The 17,245-nt window shown below is 40.0% G+C and overlaps 2 protein-coding genes across 4 annotated transcripts in view; one reads left to right on the plus strand and one right to left on the minus strand.

Moving 5' to 3' along the window:
* Positions 1–336: 336 nt before the first annotated feature.
* On the plus strand, positions 337–6,287 carry tmem41aa (transmembrane protein 41aa). The gene is made up of 5 exons (XM_061054300.1): positions 337–627; positions 1,724–1,874; positions 2,443–2,604; positions 3,057–3,195; positions 3,875–6,287. Exons 1-5 carry the CDS (start codon positions 461–463, stop codon positions 4,090–4,092), a joined length of 837 nt encoding a protein of 278 aa, XP_060910283.1. The 5' UTR covers positions 337–460; the 3' UTR covers positions 4,093–6,287.
* Positions 5,179–17,245, minus strand: part of igf2bp2a (insulin-like growth factor 2 mRNA binding protein 2a) — a 51,354-nt gene continuing 39,287 nt past the window's right edge. For 2 of the 3 annotated variants that reach the window (XM_061054297.1, XM_061054299.1), the window contains exons 9-16: positions 15,635–15,770; positions 13,603–13,740; positions 13,035–13,103; positions 12,191–12,313; positions 11,651–11,725; positions 11,319–11,450; positions 11,027–11,140; positions 5,179–10,045 (exon numbers count right to left, since the gene is read on the minus strand). In XM_061054297.1, coding sequence (XP_060910280.1) covers positions 9,947–10,045; positions 11,027–11,140; positions 11,319–11,450; positions 11,651–11,725; positions 12,191–12,313; positions 13,035–13,103; positions 13,603–13,740; positions 15,635–15,770 — 886 coding nt within the window. In that variant the 3' untranslated portion in view covers positions 5,179–9,946. The remainder of the gene's footprint in view (positions 10,046–11,026; positions 11,141–11,318; positions 11,451–11,650; positions 11,726–12,190; positions 12,314–13,034; positions 13,104–13,602; positions 13,741–15,634; positions 15,771–17,245) is intronic. The other variant, XM_061054298.1, reaches the window with a different exon arrangement.

Consider the following 17,245-nt stretch of genomic DNA (forward strand, 5'->3'; position numbering starts at 1 on the left):
GTGTTACAGCAGCAAAGAGCAAAGATTGCAAACAAAAAGTGAACACAGTACAATTTAAATATAAAAAGAAAAATTAAGAATGTACAAAAATAGATTAAAAAAAATAAAAAATAGATCAGCTATTTGACAAATAACACAATAACACAGTAACACATTTCCACCATAATGAATAGGCCTACTCTAACTGCAGTTTCAGATTGTAATTACAAAAAAATACTTAAGTAGAGGGTTTGAAAATGTAAAAAATCTAATGTATGCACAGGTGTGTAATGAATCAGACGAGTGGACAGGGCTGTAGGAGATACTTTCCTCCACTAGAGGGCGGTGTGGCACCGCTGAGACTTCTTACTGCTGTCACTCTCGGAGAAGAGGAAGAGAAAGAAGCAGCGTTTGTTGGCCATTGTTTCTCTCCCCGACAACAAGGAGGTGAAGCCGTGAACAGGCTAACAAAGTGAGGAATATGCGCTCACTTATTGGACTTATCGCTGTTGTTGTTGCAGCCAGCTTATACCTGTACTCCTTGTCCCTTTACCTTCCTGCGGGACCGAGACGAAGTCCACGTCCAGCTGCAGAGAGGCAACATGTGGGGACGGAGGAGACAGCTGAGAGCTCCGAGGAGCCCAGCAGGTGAGAATAGCTTTTAGAGAGTGAAAAGAACCTCTTTCTTTTATTGTACATTAGTCACTCTACAAACAAAGTCATTTAACTGTGTGCTACATTAATGTTGGAGTCGAGAACGAAGGCTAATGTTAGCATGCTCCAACTCCAACTCTAACATCTGATAAATAAAAGATAACAAGGACCATAACAGTCCTCTGACGTGAAAAGTGAATAGATAACTGTGCAATATTTCATATCGTTCAATTTGCACATAAACTATATGCATTAGCTTTGTAACAAGATTGTTTCTCACATTGATGGAAATACATAATTGAAAGTAACTTCTCCAGTGAAAAGTGATACCTTGCAGTCTTAAAAACGATTTTAATACATCTTCAAACAGACCCATATTTTTTAGCTGATGAATAAAACTGAGTAACTCACCTTACTTAAGTGATTGATGTAGCAACTAGTAAGAGTCTAAGTATTACATTATAAATGTGAAAAGGCCTGTCTCAATGTTATAAAACGCAAAACATGAAGCTGAACAAGGATAGGATAAGATAAAACTTTATTGATCCCCAGAGGGGAAAGTCGGGCGTTACAGCAGCACAGACAAGAAAGCTCAAAAATACACATTAAACAGAAGAGATAAGATAAATACAAATATAAACAGGAGGTATATGCAAGGACAAAATAGCAGCAAGTCATGTAAAATAGCAGAGAAGAGAGGCAGTGTTGTACCACAGTAATGCAGAGTGCAGTTATATAATATAATATAATATAGTGTAATATAATGAAATGTTATATAATATAGACTAATATAATAATAATAACAAGTGAGACAGTCTCATCTACACTTTGTCTTCTTCTAATACCCAAAGATAAATTATCAGATAGTTTGTTGATTATTTTTTTCTGAAATCTCCTAAACTAGTTTTGGGATAAAACATGTCATAAATATTTAAAATCTCCAAATCCCGCTGTGTTTTCATCTATTAAACACAACTTAAACATGTCATCAACTTGCATCTCTTAGCAGCAATGTTTTACTACATGGCAATATTTACCTACCAAGTTTCCATCCATAACTAAAGTATGAATGTTCTCGACGTTGTTGCAGTTTAAAGTTCCCCTCAGACTTGGAGGAGCTGAGGGAACTGGCTGAGCTGCTGCAGTTTTACAAGAGAGAGCACACTGGATACGTCCTGCTGCTCTTCTGTAGCGCATATCTCTACAAGCAGTCCTTTGCCATTCCTGGATCCTCATTCCTGGTAAGATAAGAATAGTTTTAACATTTCTCTTAGTTGTTGCTGGATAACAAACAGATGTCAGATATGTTCAAACAGATCTAGAGCGATTTTGATCTTCATGTTCGGGGTTGAAATAGGCTGAAAATTGGACACATTGAATACAATGTGCTAAGAAATCTGTCATGCCTGCCTGGTAGGTTTAAAGAAAAGGCATGCAACCAAGAGTTCTTTTAAGGGGAACATGACTTGGCGTTGACCTTGATGTGTTGAGCCCCGTCTTCAAAGACACACAGCAAGGGATAAAAATATTCAGCGAGCTCCAACAACAAAGGCATGTCAAACTTTCCTTTTGTGACAGCTTTTCTGTCTCACTCACATTAGCTTAATCTGCATGAGTGTGTGTGAAGAACAGAGGAGTCACCTCACACCGCAAGCTGGTTAAAGCGCCTGACACCAAGTGTCTTACACTTCAAACTGTTGTTAGATAATGAGAAAAGATACAGTAGATCTGTGTCAGAGCGTATCATTGCACATGTAGTGATGGTGTGCACTAACCAAAAGCCTTCTCCAATTTGTGGTTTTTGTGCAGAATATTCTAGCAGGAGCTATATTTGGACCATATCAAGGACTGCTGCTTGCCTGTGTGCTCACCACAGTGGGCTCCACCATGTGCTACCTCCTGTCCCAGGCCTTCGGAAAACAATACATGATTAACCTCTTCCCTGATAAAGTGTCCGTGCTGCAAAGGAAGGTGAGAGACCATTTACACACATCTAATCATTGCAGCGATGTTCAGACTTTAATGTACCAGTTTTTGGTCTGAGGATTAACTCCACCTCCTGACCTCTGTTTTCATACATTTGCCGACATAAAAGAAAGGTTAACTTTCAATATCCAGGAGCTGAACTGAACCATTTCAATATAAAATGTAAGTAAAGTAACTGTCCAAAGTTGTAACTCTGGTGGCAGCAGATTTAGTATTGCATTGTTATTCACCAGAATATATCTGCATCTCAAATGATGACTGAAAGAGAACAAGGCACATTGTGATTGGCCGTCTTACTAATATAACAGTGTCAGTAACACATGTGTCATAACATTGTTATCTGAGAGAGAGAGAGAAAACAAAAAAAGGAAACATGCATCCATCGTCTCTTGATGAATTGAAATGTATTTCTCTAACTGCTCTTCTCTATCTGCCAGGTTGAAGAAAACAAGGACTGTTTGTTCTTCTTCCTGCTCTTCCTGAGATTCTTCCCCATGTCTCCTAACTGGTTTCTGAACATGTGCGCCCCGATCGTCAATATCCCCATCACCTTCTTCTTCTGCTCAGTCTTCATTGGTAAGCAAACACGCACCACCTGATCGACAGCTTGTCAGAGCTGTCAGATAATGATGAACGACACACTCTCCCCAGACCTGTACCCGCACTCATAATCACAACCACAGGGAACATTTTCCATTCTTGGTTTTCCTAGAAAAGTAATGGAAATGTGGTTTATCATTTTTATCCATTTTCCACAAATCACAGTAAAAAGGCATGCAAAAGCCGTTTTCACATATGCCCTAAGCAACAGAGTCCGCTATTTGACGCTAATGAGAATATAAGCCTTTATGTGAATGCTGTGTGTAGTATCACAATATCAACTAAAGAGTGGAGAACAGAAACATAATGCAGCAGAATTACGTGCAGAGGATTGTACCGGTCACATGAATACAATCTGGTTGTGCACCGATCGCAGGGAATAAATGTCACCACCCTCTCCCACTCACTCGAGGAGAATTCTCCTGATTATATCCTTCTCCGCTCTCACATTAGCTCACTCTGACTTTTTGCAGAAAAATAACTCTAGTGCCGGCAGGAGACACCTCGGGTGAAGTCCGAGTGAGAAATTTGGCTGTTTGCGTTCACACATGCATCTCAACCCAAAAACTTATTAAAAAGTTTTTTAAGAGTTTTGTGCAAGTGTGAAAGCCCTATAATTAGAATGTTTTAATTAATTATTTTTTTGCTTTGGTAGGCCTCCTTCCATACAACTTCATCTGCGTGCAGACGGGCGTCATGCTGTCTGAGGTGTCGTCTTTGGACGACCTGATTTCCTGGGAGCGGCTCCTGCAGCTGCTGGCCATCGCCTGCATGGCTCTGCTGCCCGGCGCCCTTATCCGCCGCTTCAGTCAGAAGAGGCTCAAACTGGACGTACTACAGAACGGAGGCGTCGACGACAAGAAGGTCAAGTGATTTGTTCTGGAAATGTATTTATTCCATTTGATTCCTGAATGGACTGAATGTATTTAAAGTGGAGACTCTTGAGAAAGAACTTTGTGCACTCGTGTGTGTAAAGGGTTTAATTTTCTGAATGGCTTTATTTTTCTGGAGCCATGTGGAGATAAGGAGGGATTGCAGCGGGATTTGTAGCCAAGTGTTTTGTTTTTACCAAGTGTTGGTGTCTCTGTGCCACAACTGCTGTGGGCTCAGCCTGCACACTGGGTGTTTATAGATGTCTGAATGTACAAAAAACAGGGACAGAGGGAAGGATTTTAAGGACACTTGGATTCTTGTTTTGCTGTTATTGTTCTTTTTCAGTGTAAAATGTGATTGGTTCAAGTGCCTGTTGTGCATTCTTCGACTCTGTTTCAAACTTCTACCTCCAACATGGACACGTGGGAAGGTTATGGAAGTACGAGCAGCCTCACAAATGAATTGGATCGATGGGAAGTGTTTGTAACTTTAACACTAATGATGATTGGAGCATATGTAATACAACTCAAAGTTGTATTTTTCTTGTTTGACAATTGCATTTTGTAAATTGAGTGTAAATTCTGAGCATTAAGAAGAATTTTGTACATTTTTTTCAGAGTTTAACTTTTTCAAATTGTGTAATTTAGGGACCAGAGTTTGACCTTCAGATGACATTCAGGAAGCTGCCAAAGGAAACAATTCAAATCCTTTGTCATTTTGTGGCTAAATATAAAGCCCTGTTCTGCTGGGTCATGGTTTCTAATAATCTGAATCCTTGTATAAAAATGAACGGGAAGTTATTTCAGGTAGTGTGAGGCCAAATTCATGCTGCGAATCCTTCTCTTTGCTGCCTTTCCCTGAGTCCTTTTGTCTTTTGTTTTACTGTTCCAACAACCTCTCCATTGTTCAGAGTGTTATTTTTAAACTCTTTCTTCATGTGGATTAAGGTTTGCTACGTCAGATCTCTCAGACATTTTAAAATGTGTTGTTGTTCACAGTTTGCTTGTACATCTGTGTTATGTCTGATCACAAATGATTACTCTTATTTAAGAGGTGAAAAAAAAACTTGAAACAACAGTAAACATGTGTTTTTCAAATGTTCTTTATTGCTCAGATCCAGGTTGCTCAGCAATACAGTTCACTCACAACTCAAAACAACAGCATGGCTGTAACCAGAAAGGCATGGATCCACCAGATGTGACAATAATGGATCATATGTCTGTCCAGTGCACAGTCACTGATTACCTTGAGGTGTTTGGGACCTTTTGGCCCGTGGGAAATGTAGGACTTGAGGGTTGTGACCTTCTGAGGAAACAAAAATTAATCTCCCAAATTGTGAAAATCAGTTCACAGAAAAGGATCCATGTAAAACTACTGAAAGTCTAGTGCTTTATGAAGTGTAGTACACACTGGAACAACAGTCTCATGCAATGCTTTTGTGTTTTCTCATTTCAAAACAAGACGGGACAAAAAACACTGCTGTGGTTCTGCAGACATCTGACCAGACTTATCTAAATCCTTCCTCAGCTGAGCTGCAATATTTGGATGTTTGTTGAATGCCCTCTTTTCGGTTCAGTCCTAAAAGCAGAACGTGTTTTTATCAGCTTTTTAAAAATGTTCAATCAAACCTGGATACTGTCGATCCCCATCTTTGCATGTCACAGATAATTCATTTGCTGTGCTGACACCCAAATCTGCTCAAAATCCTAGCTAGGATATTCAACCACAATTTAACAGCTAGTATTATTGATAGAGATCTAACAGGAATGAATATTAAAGCAAAAGAATCCCAGCTACTGCCCCAGACTACATAATTAAATCAGTGTAAATGACGAGAAAGCCAGATCAACAGAAAACAAAACGGAGAAAAAAAAGCCTACGCTATCCAACCACCATGTGATATGACTAACACAGTACACCCGCAGTGATGTGTGTGATTGTGTTTTTTTTCTTGTACTGAATATTAATGTCTAGCAACACCCCACACAACCTAGAAACACCAATGCTTGGTAATTAAAAAAATCATTTTAACCCTAACAAGTTTCAACCTCCGATTGTGATTGGCCATTGCTGTGCTGACAACATCACAGTGAAACCGAACCGTAGAGCCAAAAACACGAGAGAGAGAGAGAGAGAAGAAGGAGAGAGAGAGAAAGAGAGAGAGAGGGGTCTGAAGAGTCCTCTGCAAGAAAAGAGCCTCAACTTGAAACCCGCTCTAAACACTACTCCAGACTGGAAAACAAACCATGAGTGACAAACTACAAATGACAGTGCGACCGTGAAAAGCCATTTTTTTTCTCCAGGACCTGCCCTGAAAGAGCAAGACAGACCGTCAAAAGGAGCCATACTGCATTCTTACAGGTAAGGTTTAGGGTATAGGAGTCCGGTGTGGGCGGCGAGCTGTCGTCATCAGTATGAGGTACTGTACTGGCTGTGGGGAGGCTTGTTGAAAAAGCCTCAGGCATTGTGTGAGTTTGATAGACCTTTTTGATTATTTGTATTTTTAAGCACTGTTAAGTCTGTGTTCACTGGGACAAAAAATGATCCACCTCATCTGATGACAAAAGTCTGCCCTCGGAAAAAATAAAAGTCTAATTCAGCTCTCAACAGTTACAAGAACTCCAAAGACAAACACAAACTTTCACTAAACCATTCATTTAATTCTTTTTTTTCTTTTCTTTTTTTTTTTTTTTTGCCCTACATCGGTTTTAGTAACTAAAGTCAGCCTTGAATTCTGAGAGGTAATTCTGAAATTTACAGCACAACAAAACAAGAAAAATAATAATCGGTAGATCGATGAGAAAACCATTTAGAGGTCATTTTTGAGGGAAGCTGTGACGCTCTAAACTTCTCCCACCATCTGTCACAATGCAGGTGCAGACTTGTAAGTGTTCTAGAGAGACAGAAATTGATTCATTAACGCGTGACTCTATTGTACATGTTTACAGATATACAGTTATCTTGTCGTACACAGTGACATCTCAACGACTAGACTAGAGTTGTTCTACATTCTACACAGAAGACGAGGGTTTTACACCATGTTCAAAAGTCTTGTCAGTGTATTTTTGCAGCTTTGTGTTGTTCTTCAAATCAACCCCAGAGTACTAACAGAGCTGGTAAAGATCGGGTTGGGTTGTTAAAAAATTTGTATATATATATTTTTTTTACACAAGTGAATAAACTTCATTTAGGTTTAAAGTCTAAAAAAACCTGGAGGTACAGTTGGGAAAAAACAGGAGGTACAGTTGGTTAGTTTTTTCTGTATTCTTTTTTCTTTCTTTGATGGTGAAATCAGTACACAACATCCACATTCAGAACCACTTCGGGCAGGTATGTACCCCTAAGATCCTGCTCTTCATTCCTTTCTAGCAATAAAAATTGACTTTGAAATCCTTTGACTCGTTTATTTAAGAGGTTTTATGGTGCCCAGGCAGAGAGAGTCCACCAGAGTTCACTACGATTTTGACAAAGTTTCCCTAGTCGGCTGGACCTGAAGAGTTTAGAGCTTACTTTTAGATCTTGTTCTTTTTTTTTGTTTTCATTAAAAAAGAAAATTAAAAACGCTCAAAATGATCAGTTAACAAGGCATACAAAATGTGGAAAAAAGGGGAAATGAAAGATTGGACTGAGGTACCCTGAAGCCTGAGGTAGATCACAATACTGACATGCGCACTGTTCACATCCTGACCAAAGTTAATGCGTTGGTTCACTTTACTGTTCTCCTATTTTTTCAGGTTTTTCTTTATATTATTATTCATAGTCTAGTTTTCAAGAAAATAAACACTTCCCTTCAAAATAATATGGCAGTGTCCCACTGAGGAAAAAAGAAAAGGACTTTGTTTCTTTTTGTTTCTTGTCAATAGCTCTCATCACAAAATAGGAAAAAAATAGATTCATAAATATTACTCTCTCTTTTTATATATATATACACACACACACACATGCATGCACACTCACTCACACACATACACACACGGAGGAAGCTGTGCGTATTGGCAATAACCTTGCGTCTGGAAGATGAAGCTGATGGATGGGTGATTTTTTTCTGACAGGTGACAAAATAAGGCAACAAGCTTCCATGGTCTCCAAAGTAACGCACAGAGGGGACACCAGGACCTGCGTGTCCAGCGTGCTCGCACAGCGGTCGGCCAGCTCTCCAAATAAAAAGCACGAAAAGACAAAAAAGAAAGAAAGAAAAGAAAAAAAAAGAGAGAGAGAGAGAGAGTGAGAATGACAATCTGTGTGTCTGTGCCTCTGGCCAGGCCTCGCTGGACACGGCAGGGTTGACAGTTTTCTAAAAAAGGCTGCATATCGTACATTCACAGCTGTCATGCCGTTTTTAGAAAACTCCCTGACGAGAGAGGGTTAAAGCCAAATACGGCTGTGGTTCACGTTTGCAGTTGTGTGTGCACTTCAGGTCATACAGTACCTGCCCATTAAATCCCACCTACTAACCCAAAAATGTTTCCTCACTGCCACTCCACACACAACAATTATGCACCCTCCCGCCCCGCCCCGCCCCGCCCCGCCCCTGTCACCTGTCTTGGCCCTCATGAAGTCCTCATAAGGCAGAGTGCTGTGTCGGTGCACTTTCACAATGAGGGGTTGCTTGCTAACAAGCAAAGGTGCACCAATTTTCTTTTTTTTAAGACGTCAATTTTTGCTCTGACCGTCAAGGAGGATGCCTTTAAAGACACCTTTTTTTTTTTAGTTTTCACATCAGGACAAGTATGAATGTAGATATATTCTAGTGTACAGAACAGGATAGTGATACCAGATTACTGATACAAATAAATCCCTCTGTTGCGTTTAACCTCTGCTGAGCGAAAGTGGCAGTCTCTTGGATGTTGTCAAAAGGCTACAGAGAAAAAAAAAGAGATACTTGACAACACATATTTTCATCCTATTTAAACAACCATGATGCCAGATGAGAGAGAGTGATGAGAAAGTGAAGCAGAAAAGAAAGAAAAGGGGAAAAAAAAACACAAACAAGTGTAGCGTCAGGTATGAATGGTGAGAGATGTTTCAAAGGGACGTTATCTTTTGCGTTGGCACACACACAGGCTTGTTGCAAAGACTCATTCACCATATTTACTTATAGGGGTTTTTTTCTTTCTTGATTTCAGTGGCCTATATTGGGAACAAAAAAAAAAAAAAAACGGAAACTGCTTTATTTGGCTGCAACAGCCCGATCAATCTCTGGAACAAGCAAAATGTTCAAACTACACCAAGTGGAACTGTCATTTGGATAGAAAAATAACAGTGCATACTCTCAGTGTGTATTAATATACTCTCTACTCTGTATCAATACTGCTAATGATATTTAATCTTGCAATCTTTAATATCCCTCACTCTTGTGAGAGGTGTCCATTGTCACTCGCTCTTATTCTAACCCAAAATACCAATCATAATGCCTCATATACGCTCATGTTAATACAGTTTCTTTATCCATTTGTTAGGCCTATGTTAGTCCAACTAAAGAGATAACGTTATGCAGGGCAACATACTACTTCCATTTGACCGTTTTAACTGTAAAGAAAACAGTTCCCCAAATTCTCTGCCATTTTTCTGCCTTACTTTTAGATTATTTTTTTTTTTTGGTCTTTTTCTTATTTTCTATCAGTACAGGTTTCTCCCACTCCATCTGCTCTCACAGGGCTGGCAGTGCACACAATGCCCTCAGCCTTTGGCTCTCACGTGTTTCCCTCCTGGTGAAGTTCTTTGGTTTTGATCCCGGTGCTGCTGGTCTGCCCTGCATGTCCCCCTTGGCCTTGGCCTTTTTGTCTGGGTAGGCCTCTGTCTGTTTGGGAGGGCTACATTCATTGGCTGGTGCCCGCTGGAGCCACCCGGCTGGTCACTTGGAGTGGTGCGGTGACACGGTGGCGCCCTGCTGGTGCTTCTGTTCCTGCTGTTTGACCTGCTGAATGATCTCCCGGATCTTCCTCTGTGCAGTCTGTTGGAGAGAAAACGCATCCAGGACTAGTTCTTAATTGTTACATGACAATGTGTAAAAGATGTATTAGAATATGTTGAACAATGTGAAAAATTAAACATTTTAATTAAATTTAGTCAAGAAGAGGGGGTTTTATAGCAGGGGGAAAAATCTACATTTGTTTTAATGTTCTTTCTGTAATGATTGATTGAATTAATACATGCTTGAGTTGTACTGTGTGAATAGTGCTAAAAACAAAGAAATATTCCAAATTTGTCTTCATCCACAAGTCCATCATCGTTGGATAGAGTTGTTTATTATTTCATGAAGAAGGATCTGCTGATATGTGAAATACGAGAAAGCCAGCAGAAGTCTAATTAGCCTCAATAACAAACACCTTTGGCTATGATAGGAACATAATACACATTGATATAAAACTAAAGAGAGATAATCACAGGTACAGGTGAGAAGTATGCATGTCAAAAAAATAACAGCTCTACCGCATAATGACAATTTAAAAAAAGAGTGAGAGAGAAAAAAAAGAAACGGCCCCAAAAAGGATCAGCTAAGAAAGGCATCTAAGATGTACAGAGAGATGTGTTCAGACTGTATGTAGTTCCAGGTATACAAAGTCTAAGTATGTTAATATCCATACTTGACGAGAAAGTGAGTGTGGCAGCTTCCAGCTTGTGGCAATTATCTTCTTCTCTGCTGTTAAACAAGTTAATAATTGCCCTTTTTTCATTGTTGAGCCTTTGTTAGAGAGATCATTTAAGTAAGTGTGAGAGGCAGAGGAGGGAAACTAATCTGAAATATCACACATAAGTTGAGGGCAACCATCCCTCAGAATCTGGCCACCGGGGGGCATTCCCACAACATTATAAACATTAATAGTTATTGTACATTATTGTATTGTCTACATCATATCTGGTAGGGTACATGTATTTGATAACTGACAGCAGACGTGTTAGTCGACAATTTTTTTGTTTTGTTTTTTATTACCTGGCTGGCAAAGAAATGCCCATTGATTTTCACAAAGACCTCATCGTTCTCGTCTGGAGTTTGGTCCCGCGGCACGATGACCTCAGCGCTTGTTAGATTCTGCAGTTCATTTACCTGAAGACAAAAAAAAAAAAAAGATTGCTTGTAAGCAGCTTGTAATTTCCCTTCCAGCCTTTACTTAGAAAATACACTAACATAACTCCCTAACATCAAACAAAGGTGCTGTGTGATTCACTGTAATCACTGGTGTAACTAAAGGAAATGCAACTGGCCTTAACTCAGTTTCACTTACCGTCTTGCCGCCTTTGCCGATGACCCTGCCGGCTGCGGATGAGGGAACCTTGATGTGTGTCTCCAGTTTGACCTCCTCCTTCGCTAAGAAGAAGTTCTCTTCTTTCAGCTTCCCAAATATCCGACCTTGGGCCTGGAATAGAGAGGAGGGTATGAGGCAAGGAAAGACTGGGGAAATGGGGGAGGGGGGGGGGACACAGTGGTCCACTTCTGTTTACTACAATACAGGACATATTAAATAATCGTTAGCACGTTACATACAGCTGAAATATGAAATCATTACTTTTTGATGCATTTTTTATGAGCACATTTCTGGGTAGTTGTTTTTTTTACCTTAAACTGAGCCTCTGGGGTTCCAGTAACAATAACCATCCTTTCAGTGGCATCTGGACACTCAGCTGGGGCAATCTGACACACAAACAATCGTGTTATGGCGACAAATATGGAGAAAAAAAGAGGCTCAAAAGCTGCTCTGTTATCAGTTCATTCATAAAAGCGAGGTTTAGCTGAAAAGTCTGCCGATTGTTACAACAAAGTGAATCCTCCTCAATTATCATGAACACACCGAGCAGCCGTCCCATCTCTTTAGAGCCTTAGGGGCTTTCTAAAATTCTCTCCTTGCTAGTCATCCCCCTTTTTTGTTGTTTGTTTTTTTTTGACCATGAATAACTAACATCCTCAACTGTGGTCCATGCAAGGCTGCTGACTCAGCAAACATGGACATCAAACCTGATTACTTCACCTCAACAACCAGTGAGAAGATCTGAAACATGCAGTTTGTTTGTGATGCCTACCCACCCATGACACACACGTTAACCTCTTATTTCCCTTAAGTAATTGAAGTCAGCTCTGTATTGACAGTGATAAACCTACCTTGATGGAGGCACCAGCGAAGTGGGCCAGTTGTTTGATATGCTGGCCCTTCTTGCCGATCAGGGCCCCCACTGCCTGAGTTGGAATAAAGAGGTAGACGACCTCCTGTTCTTGAGCCTGTTGCTGAAAAAGACCCAAAAAATATTTTTAACCACAAATGAACTGAAACACTTCTGCTGACAGTGACTGAAAAAAAACACAACGGCTTAAAATAGTTTGAAGTATCTGGATTTGAAAAGACAGATACTTGAGGAGCAGCCAACACAATGACAGCACATGCAAAGGGAAGCTAAATTGAGCTCTCTTCAAGGGTTTTCTCTTTGAGTAAACATCCCGCTCTGGCTGCATCTGAGCGGAAACTTTCCTATTAAGGCCGATGGTTGCCCCGTGTCTTTTTTTCTTAGCCTTGTACTGCTCATGTACTCAAGATTTATAAAGTGAATTTTCACGAGCCACAGGGCAACTCAGGGCTGAAAAGAACTGCCTTCCTTAAATAACTGTGCTTTTGGGTGACTGGGAGATGGTACAGAGAAATGCCAGACTTGCTGGTTAACATACAGAAAGGTAATCATGTTCTGATATTTATGTATCCTCTCTTTAAATCTGTTTTATTCTCTAGAAGTCCAGTCCACATGTAACAAAAGTCACTTGCTCAGAGAGGCTTTTATCAGCACAAACAGATTAGAAAATGGAGGCTTTGTCCGAGGTCTTTGCATGAAGAAAGCTATTAGCCCAAAACGATTACAGTAATTATTTGGCATCAGGAAATAACAACACAAATTTGTGGCTAATTCTCTTATCACCATGGCAACACTGACTGTAGTGCAAATTTGAGGGAACGTACTGAAAGCTGGTGGGGGATGGCACTTGCTGGAGGAACCCCGTACAGGCCGCTGAGATGTGAAGAGTGACTCTGAAAGTGAAGCAGACCAATCAGATTGCACAAGTCACACACATTCATATACACAGACACATTTAAAACTCTTATTAAGGGGAATTCTGACGGGGCATAAACTCCTAGTGAATCACACACTAACTTTGTTTTCTATGAAGCACGCAAAGACATTCTCGCACACTGGCTCACACCACTTTGGCTCGGGCGATGAGTGGAGACTTTGTTTAACAGACAAACTGACTCATCTCTGGAGAAGACAGGGGAATTCTGTGTGTTTCAAACTGTGTACACCAGCGTGCAGGAAGACCTGAGTCAACACTGTATTGTGTTTTTTTCCTAAAAGCACTTCAGGGGGAGCCAGGTTTACCGTGTGCTGAAAACAAATTGCTTTATCGAGTCAAAGCTGATCCCTTCAGGAGAAGCGAATTGCTATGCTGGGTGGGTTGAAGTCACTTAACAGTGTGCACACAAGCCGTTCTTTTGCTTAGCGGGAATGCTAAAGAAGGAGTGCACTCACGAAGAATGGGTTGTATCCTGCTGGTGCCACAGGGGGCACTCCACCGCGTGGTCCAGCAGCATGGGGCAGCATCGGCAGACCAGAGGAGAAGATGCCCAGAGCGTTAAGGTTCAGGCCCGGGATCAGGTTGGCCTGTTGCTATGCCAAAGAATAGAGGCAAAAGTTAAAACACAATTTGAAAACTGCAAGAATAAAGATGTAGTTCAGGATTTAATGAGGGCTCACAATTTCTATTTTTCATTCATTTTAACTGAAAATTTGATTTGTCTTTAACACTCAGACATTCAAAAACACACTGATGCTTTTTAATGGGAGAAAATAGAGACAAATCATTTAAGTTCTACAAGATGAACAAAGAAATGTGTAAAGAAAAAAAAAACAGATTTAAAATTAAATTATTTCAAATAAGACAGAAAAATGTAATTTTGTTTATTTTTTCTTTCTTCATACCTTTAGGGTAAGACTCTAATCCATATATACCAAAAGTCACTTGATCACAGAGGCTTTTATCAGCATGAACAGATTAGTAAATAAATGGAGGCTATTTCTGAGGTCTTCGCATGCTGAAAGCTATTAGCCCAAAACGATTACAGTAATTATATGTCAGCAGGAAATAACAACACAAATGTGTGTCACTCTGTCCTGCAATATTTATGAACTCAGAAACAGTTCTGATTGTCAAGTTATACTTAAATGATTTATAATTACCAAAGAAAGATTTTCTGTTAAGATAAGTTGATGCACTGAATAAAAAACTCACAGTCGTTGAAAAGGATTTTAAAAACTGTTGGATTTACCCCCTTGCTCTTTTAAATGTTCCTTTACTAAATCAAATCAGTTTTCTTGAAGAAGCACATTTAAAAACAACCAGAGTTGACTAAAGTGCTGTACAATAATAAAATACACAAAGCACCTCACACTACTACTAACACTAAATCCATTACATTAAAATGTGACTCTAAGGTGGATTTAGTAACTCCACAGTGAGAAATTAAATCTTCAAATTGTATAATTCTAAAGTTACGATGAAGCTGAAGGTGCTGATTGAATGATGGAGAAAATCCCCTTCTTCTTTAGCTGAACACAACCCCCAAAAAACACATCTGATAAAAAGCATTGTCACAATGATGGAAACAGGAAGTTTTTCCTTTCTCAAGAGAAATAGATGTTTCTACAGACAAGTTAACAATAATCTCTTTCATTCCAGTAATCTGTTGTGGCTTCATAGGCGTGAAGCGAGACACCATCTCTTTCCGCTTCCTTGTTGCACACAAAGCTTTGTGTAATATCCTCAGTGTCACGCTAGATGGCCCTCACTGCTTACAGTAGAGCTGACGCTCAGGCCCGACAGGTGCCAGATCTGCTCGCACCAGCCGGTACAATTTAACCACATGCTGTGTGATGCTTCCTGATGATTATTTCATCAGCCAATAATTGGGGCGGTCAAAACGAGGTGAAAAGCCTGGGCAGCTCATGAAGAAAGCAGCGAAAGAAAATGGGATTGTGATCCTCTCCACAAAGTTACATCCTCCCAGCCAACACAATCACTTTATCTGCGTCCATCTTCATATTACTGCAACGCACTGGGGAGCGTGCAGCGTGTGATATCATCAGTGTCTCTCTTCCTCTAAGGCTGACCTCCTGGTCTGCAGCATAGGTGATGTCATTGGTGGAGCGTGAAAGAGGAGCTGGGTGAGAGAGAGCGGCCTACAGATATCAGATGGATGCTGGGAAACGCAGTGTGGTACAGCGGGAACACAGACACACACAGCAGGGGGAGTGGGTGTGAGTCAGAGACACACAAACACACACCTCGACTCACTAATGAGCTATGAGCTATGGTTTACTGTGATCCATTTACCAAGCAGACAGTATTACTAATGCTGCTGGTAAGACACTGAAGAAGGAGGCAATGCTATCCTGCTGTATATCATCACATCTCTCTGTTGTTCACCTGTCAGCCTGTGTGAGTCAACCTGAGATCATAACCACACACACATGCTGCAGATGGTAACCCCCGAGCTCGGCTTACGTTCATAGCAGCAATGTCGTTCTCGTGGGCTTCCCTCAGTTTCTTCATGATCGCTGCCTCGGCTTTACAACACGCCTCCAAGCTGCCCTTCACGGTGATGGTCCTTTCAGGGTTGCAAATGGTTAAGTCTTGTAACCTGCAGGGAGATCCCACACACACACACACATGCAGATACTGTAACTTTGTGCATATGGTGATACATGCAAACTCATATTCTGATGGATATGTCCAGGCTCATTTGAATTGGCATTTCCTGGCTCTGTGTTAAGTGTTATTGAAGTCTTCATCATCAATAACATGACATTACATTTCTCATTAAAGCTAACCAGCAATTCACTTCTGTGTTTCCATTCATCTGGAAGAAAACAAAGATTTTAAAAGTACAAATGTCAAAACCAACATGGTAGAGGCTTGAGAAGTCTGAGTTTAAGTTTTTTGTTTTTATCAAGTTATAAAAATGTTGGTTTTTAAACAGCATAAAAAGTCAATATCCAACATTCACACAGTTTGTGAGGGACGGTTGTGATGGAAAAATGATTGCTTGCAAGATTTCCAACCAAAAATCTCAACCAAAGCTACCTCTTCATTCCTTTTGAATGTAATTGGACAGACAGATTCAAGGTTCAAGGTTCAAGGTTAACCTAATATCCCAGAGGGGCAATCATTAATTAGTTTATTTTTATTTGTCAGAGGATTTGATTTACTGATTCAAGTCGGGTTGTAGAGGGAATCTCAACAAGCATAAGAAAAAAATGTGGGTCAACAGGTGGGTCAGGTTTGCACTTTTGCTTTTGTTTTGTGTGTTTTTGTGTTTTAATTTCTCAGGGTTGTTTCTGTTCTCTTTCAACATGTATCATTTTTATATTACTGTATTTTTTCAGTTGGTGTCTTTTCTATTCCCTTATTAATGTAAATATTTTGATTATCTTAGAAAATAAAAATTGGATCACAAAGAACATTTATGAAAGATCTGGCCTAACTGAGCTGTAATGACTAAAACATACATGACTACTCAAGATGGTTGCATTATTATACAACATAAAAATGCTATAAATAAAAAACACTGTTAAATGTGGGTTTCAATACATGAAACAACAGCCGTGGCATCTTTGTTTGCTTTATTATCAGACAGTTCTTTTCATATAGGGCGTAGCATTCATGAAAACTTTTCCAAGTATTAAATGACTTTGATACCGACATAAAAGCTATCGATGAGCCATGATGGTAGCAGTACTGTAAGGAAACAAGAGCAGCAGTAAACCCTTCCTGCTTCGGAAAAAACAACATCTTCTGAACTCTCTGCCTCCAGTTTGCATTTCATTCTTTGAGTTTTTGTATTTCAGAAAAGTCTCCTTCAAACATGTCCCTTAACTTTATTACTGACTGAGTACTCCTCATGAGGAGAGGAAAGTCGTCTTTATGTGTAAAATCAGTGGAGGGATTCTTTAACCCTCTATTTTGTATCTCACAAGGTCAGAATGTGAATTTCATCATCAGTGACATGTGTGTACAGATGAAATTAATTCATCCATCCTCCGCTTATTAAGGGAGCAACTGCTGTGAAAATGCATTAGTGTGAAAGATTTAGCAGCAAGATATTTAGCTTGATTT

Source organism: Labrus mixtus, chromosome 13, assembly GCF_963584025.1.
Source record: "Labrus mixtus chromosome 13, fLabMix1.1, whole genome shotgun sequence".
Classification (NCBI taxonomy): Eukaryota; Metazoa; Chordata; class Actinopteri; order Labriformes; family Labridae; genus Labrus; species Labrus mixtus.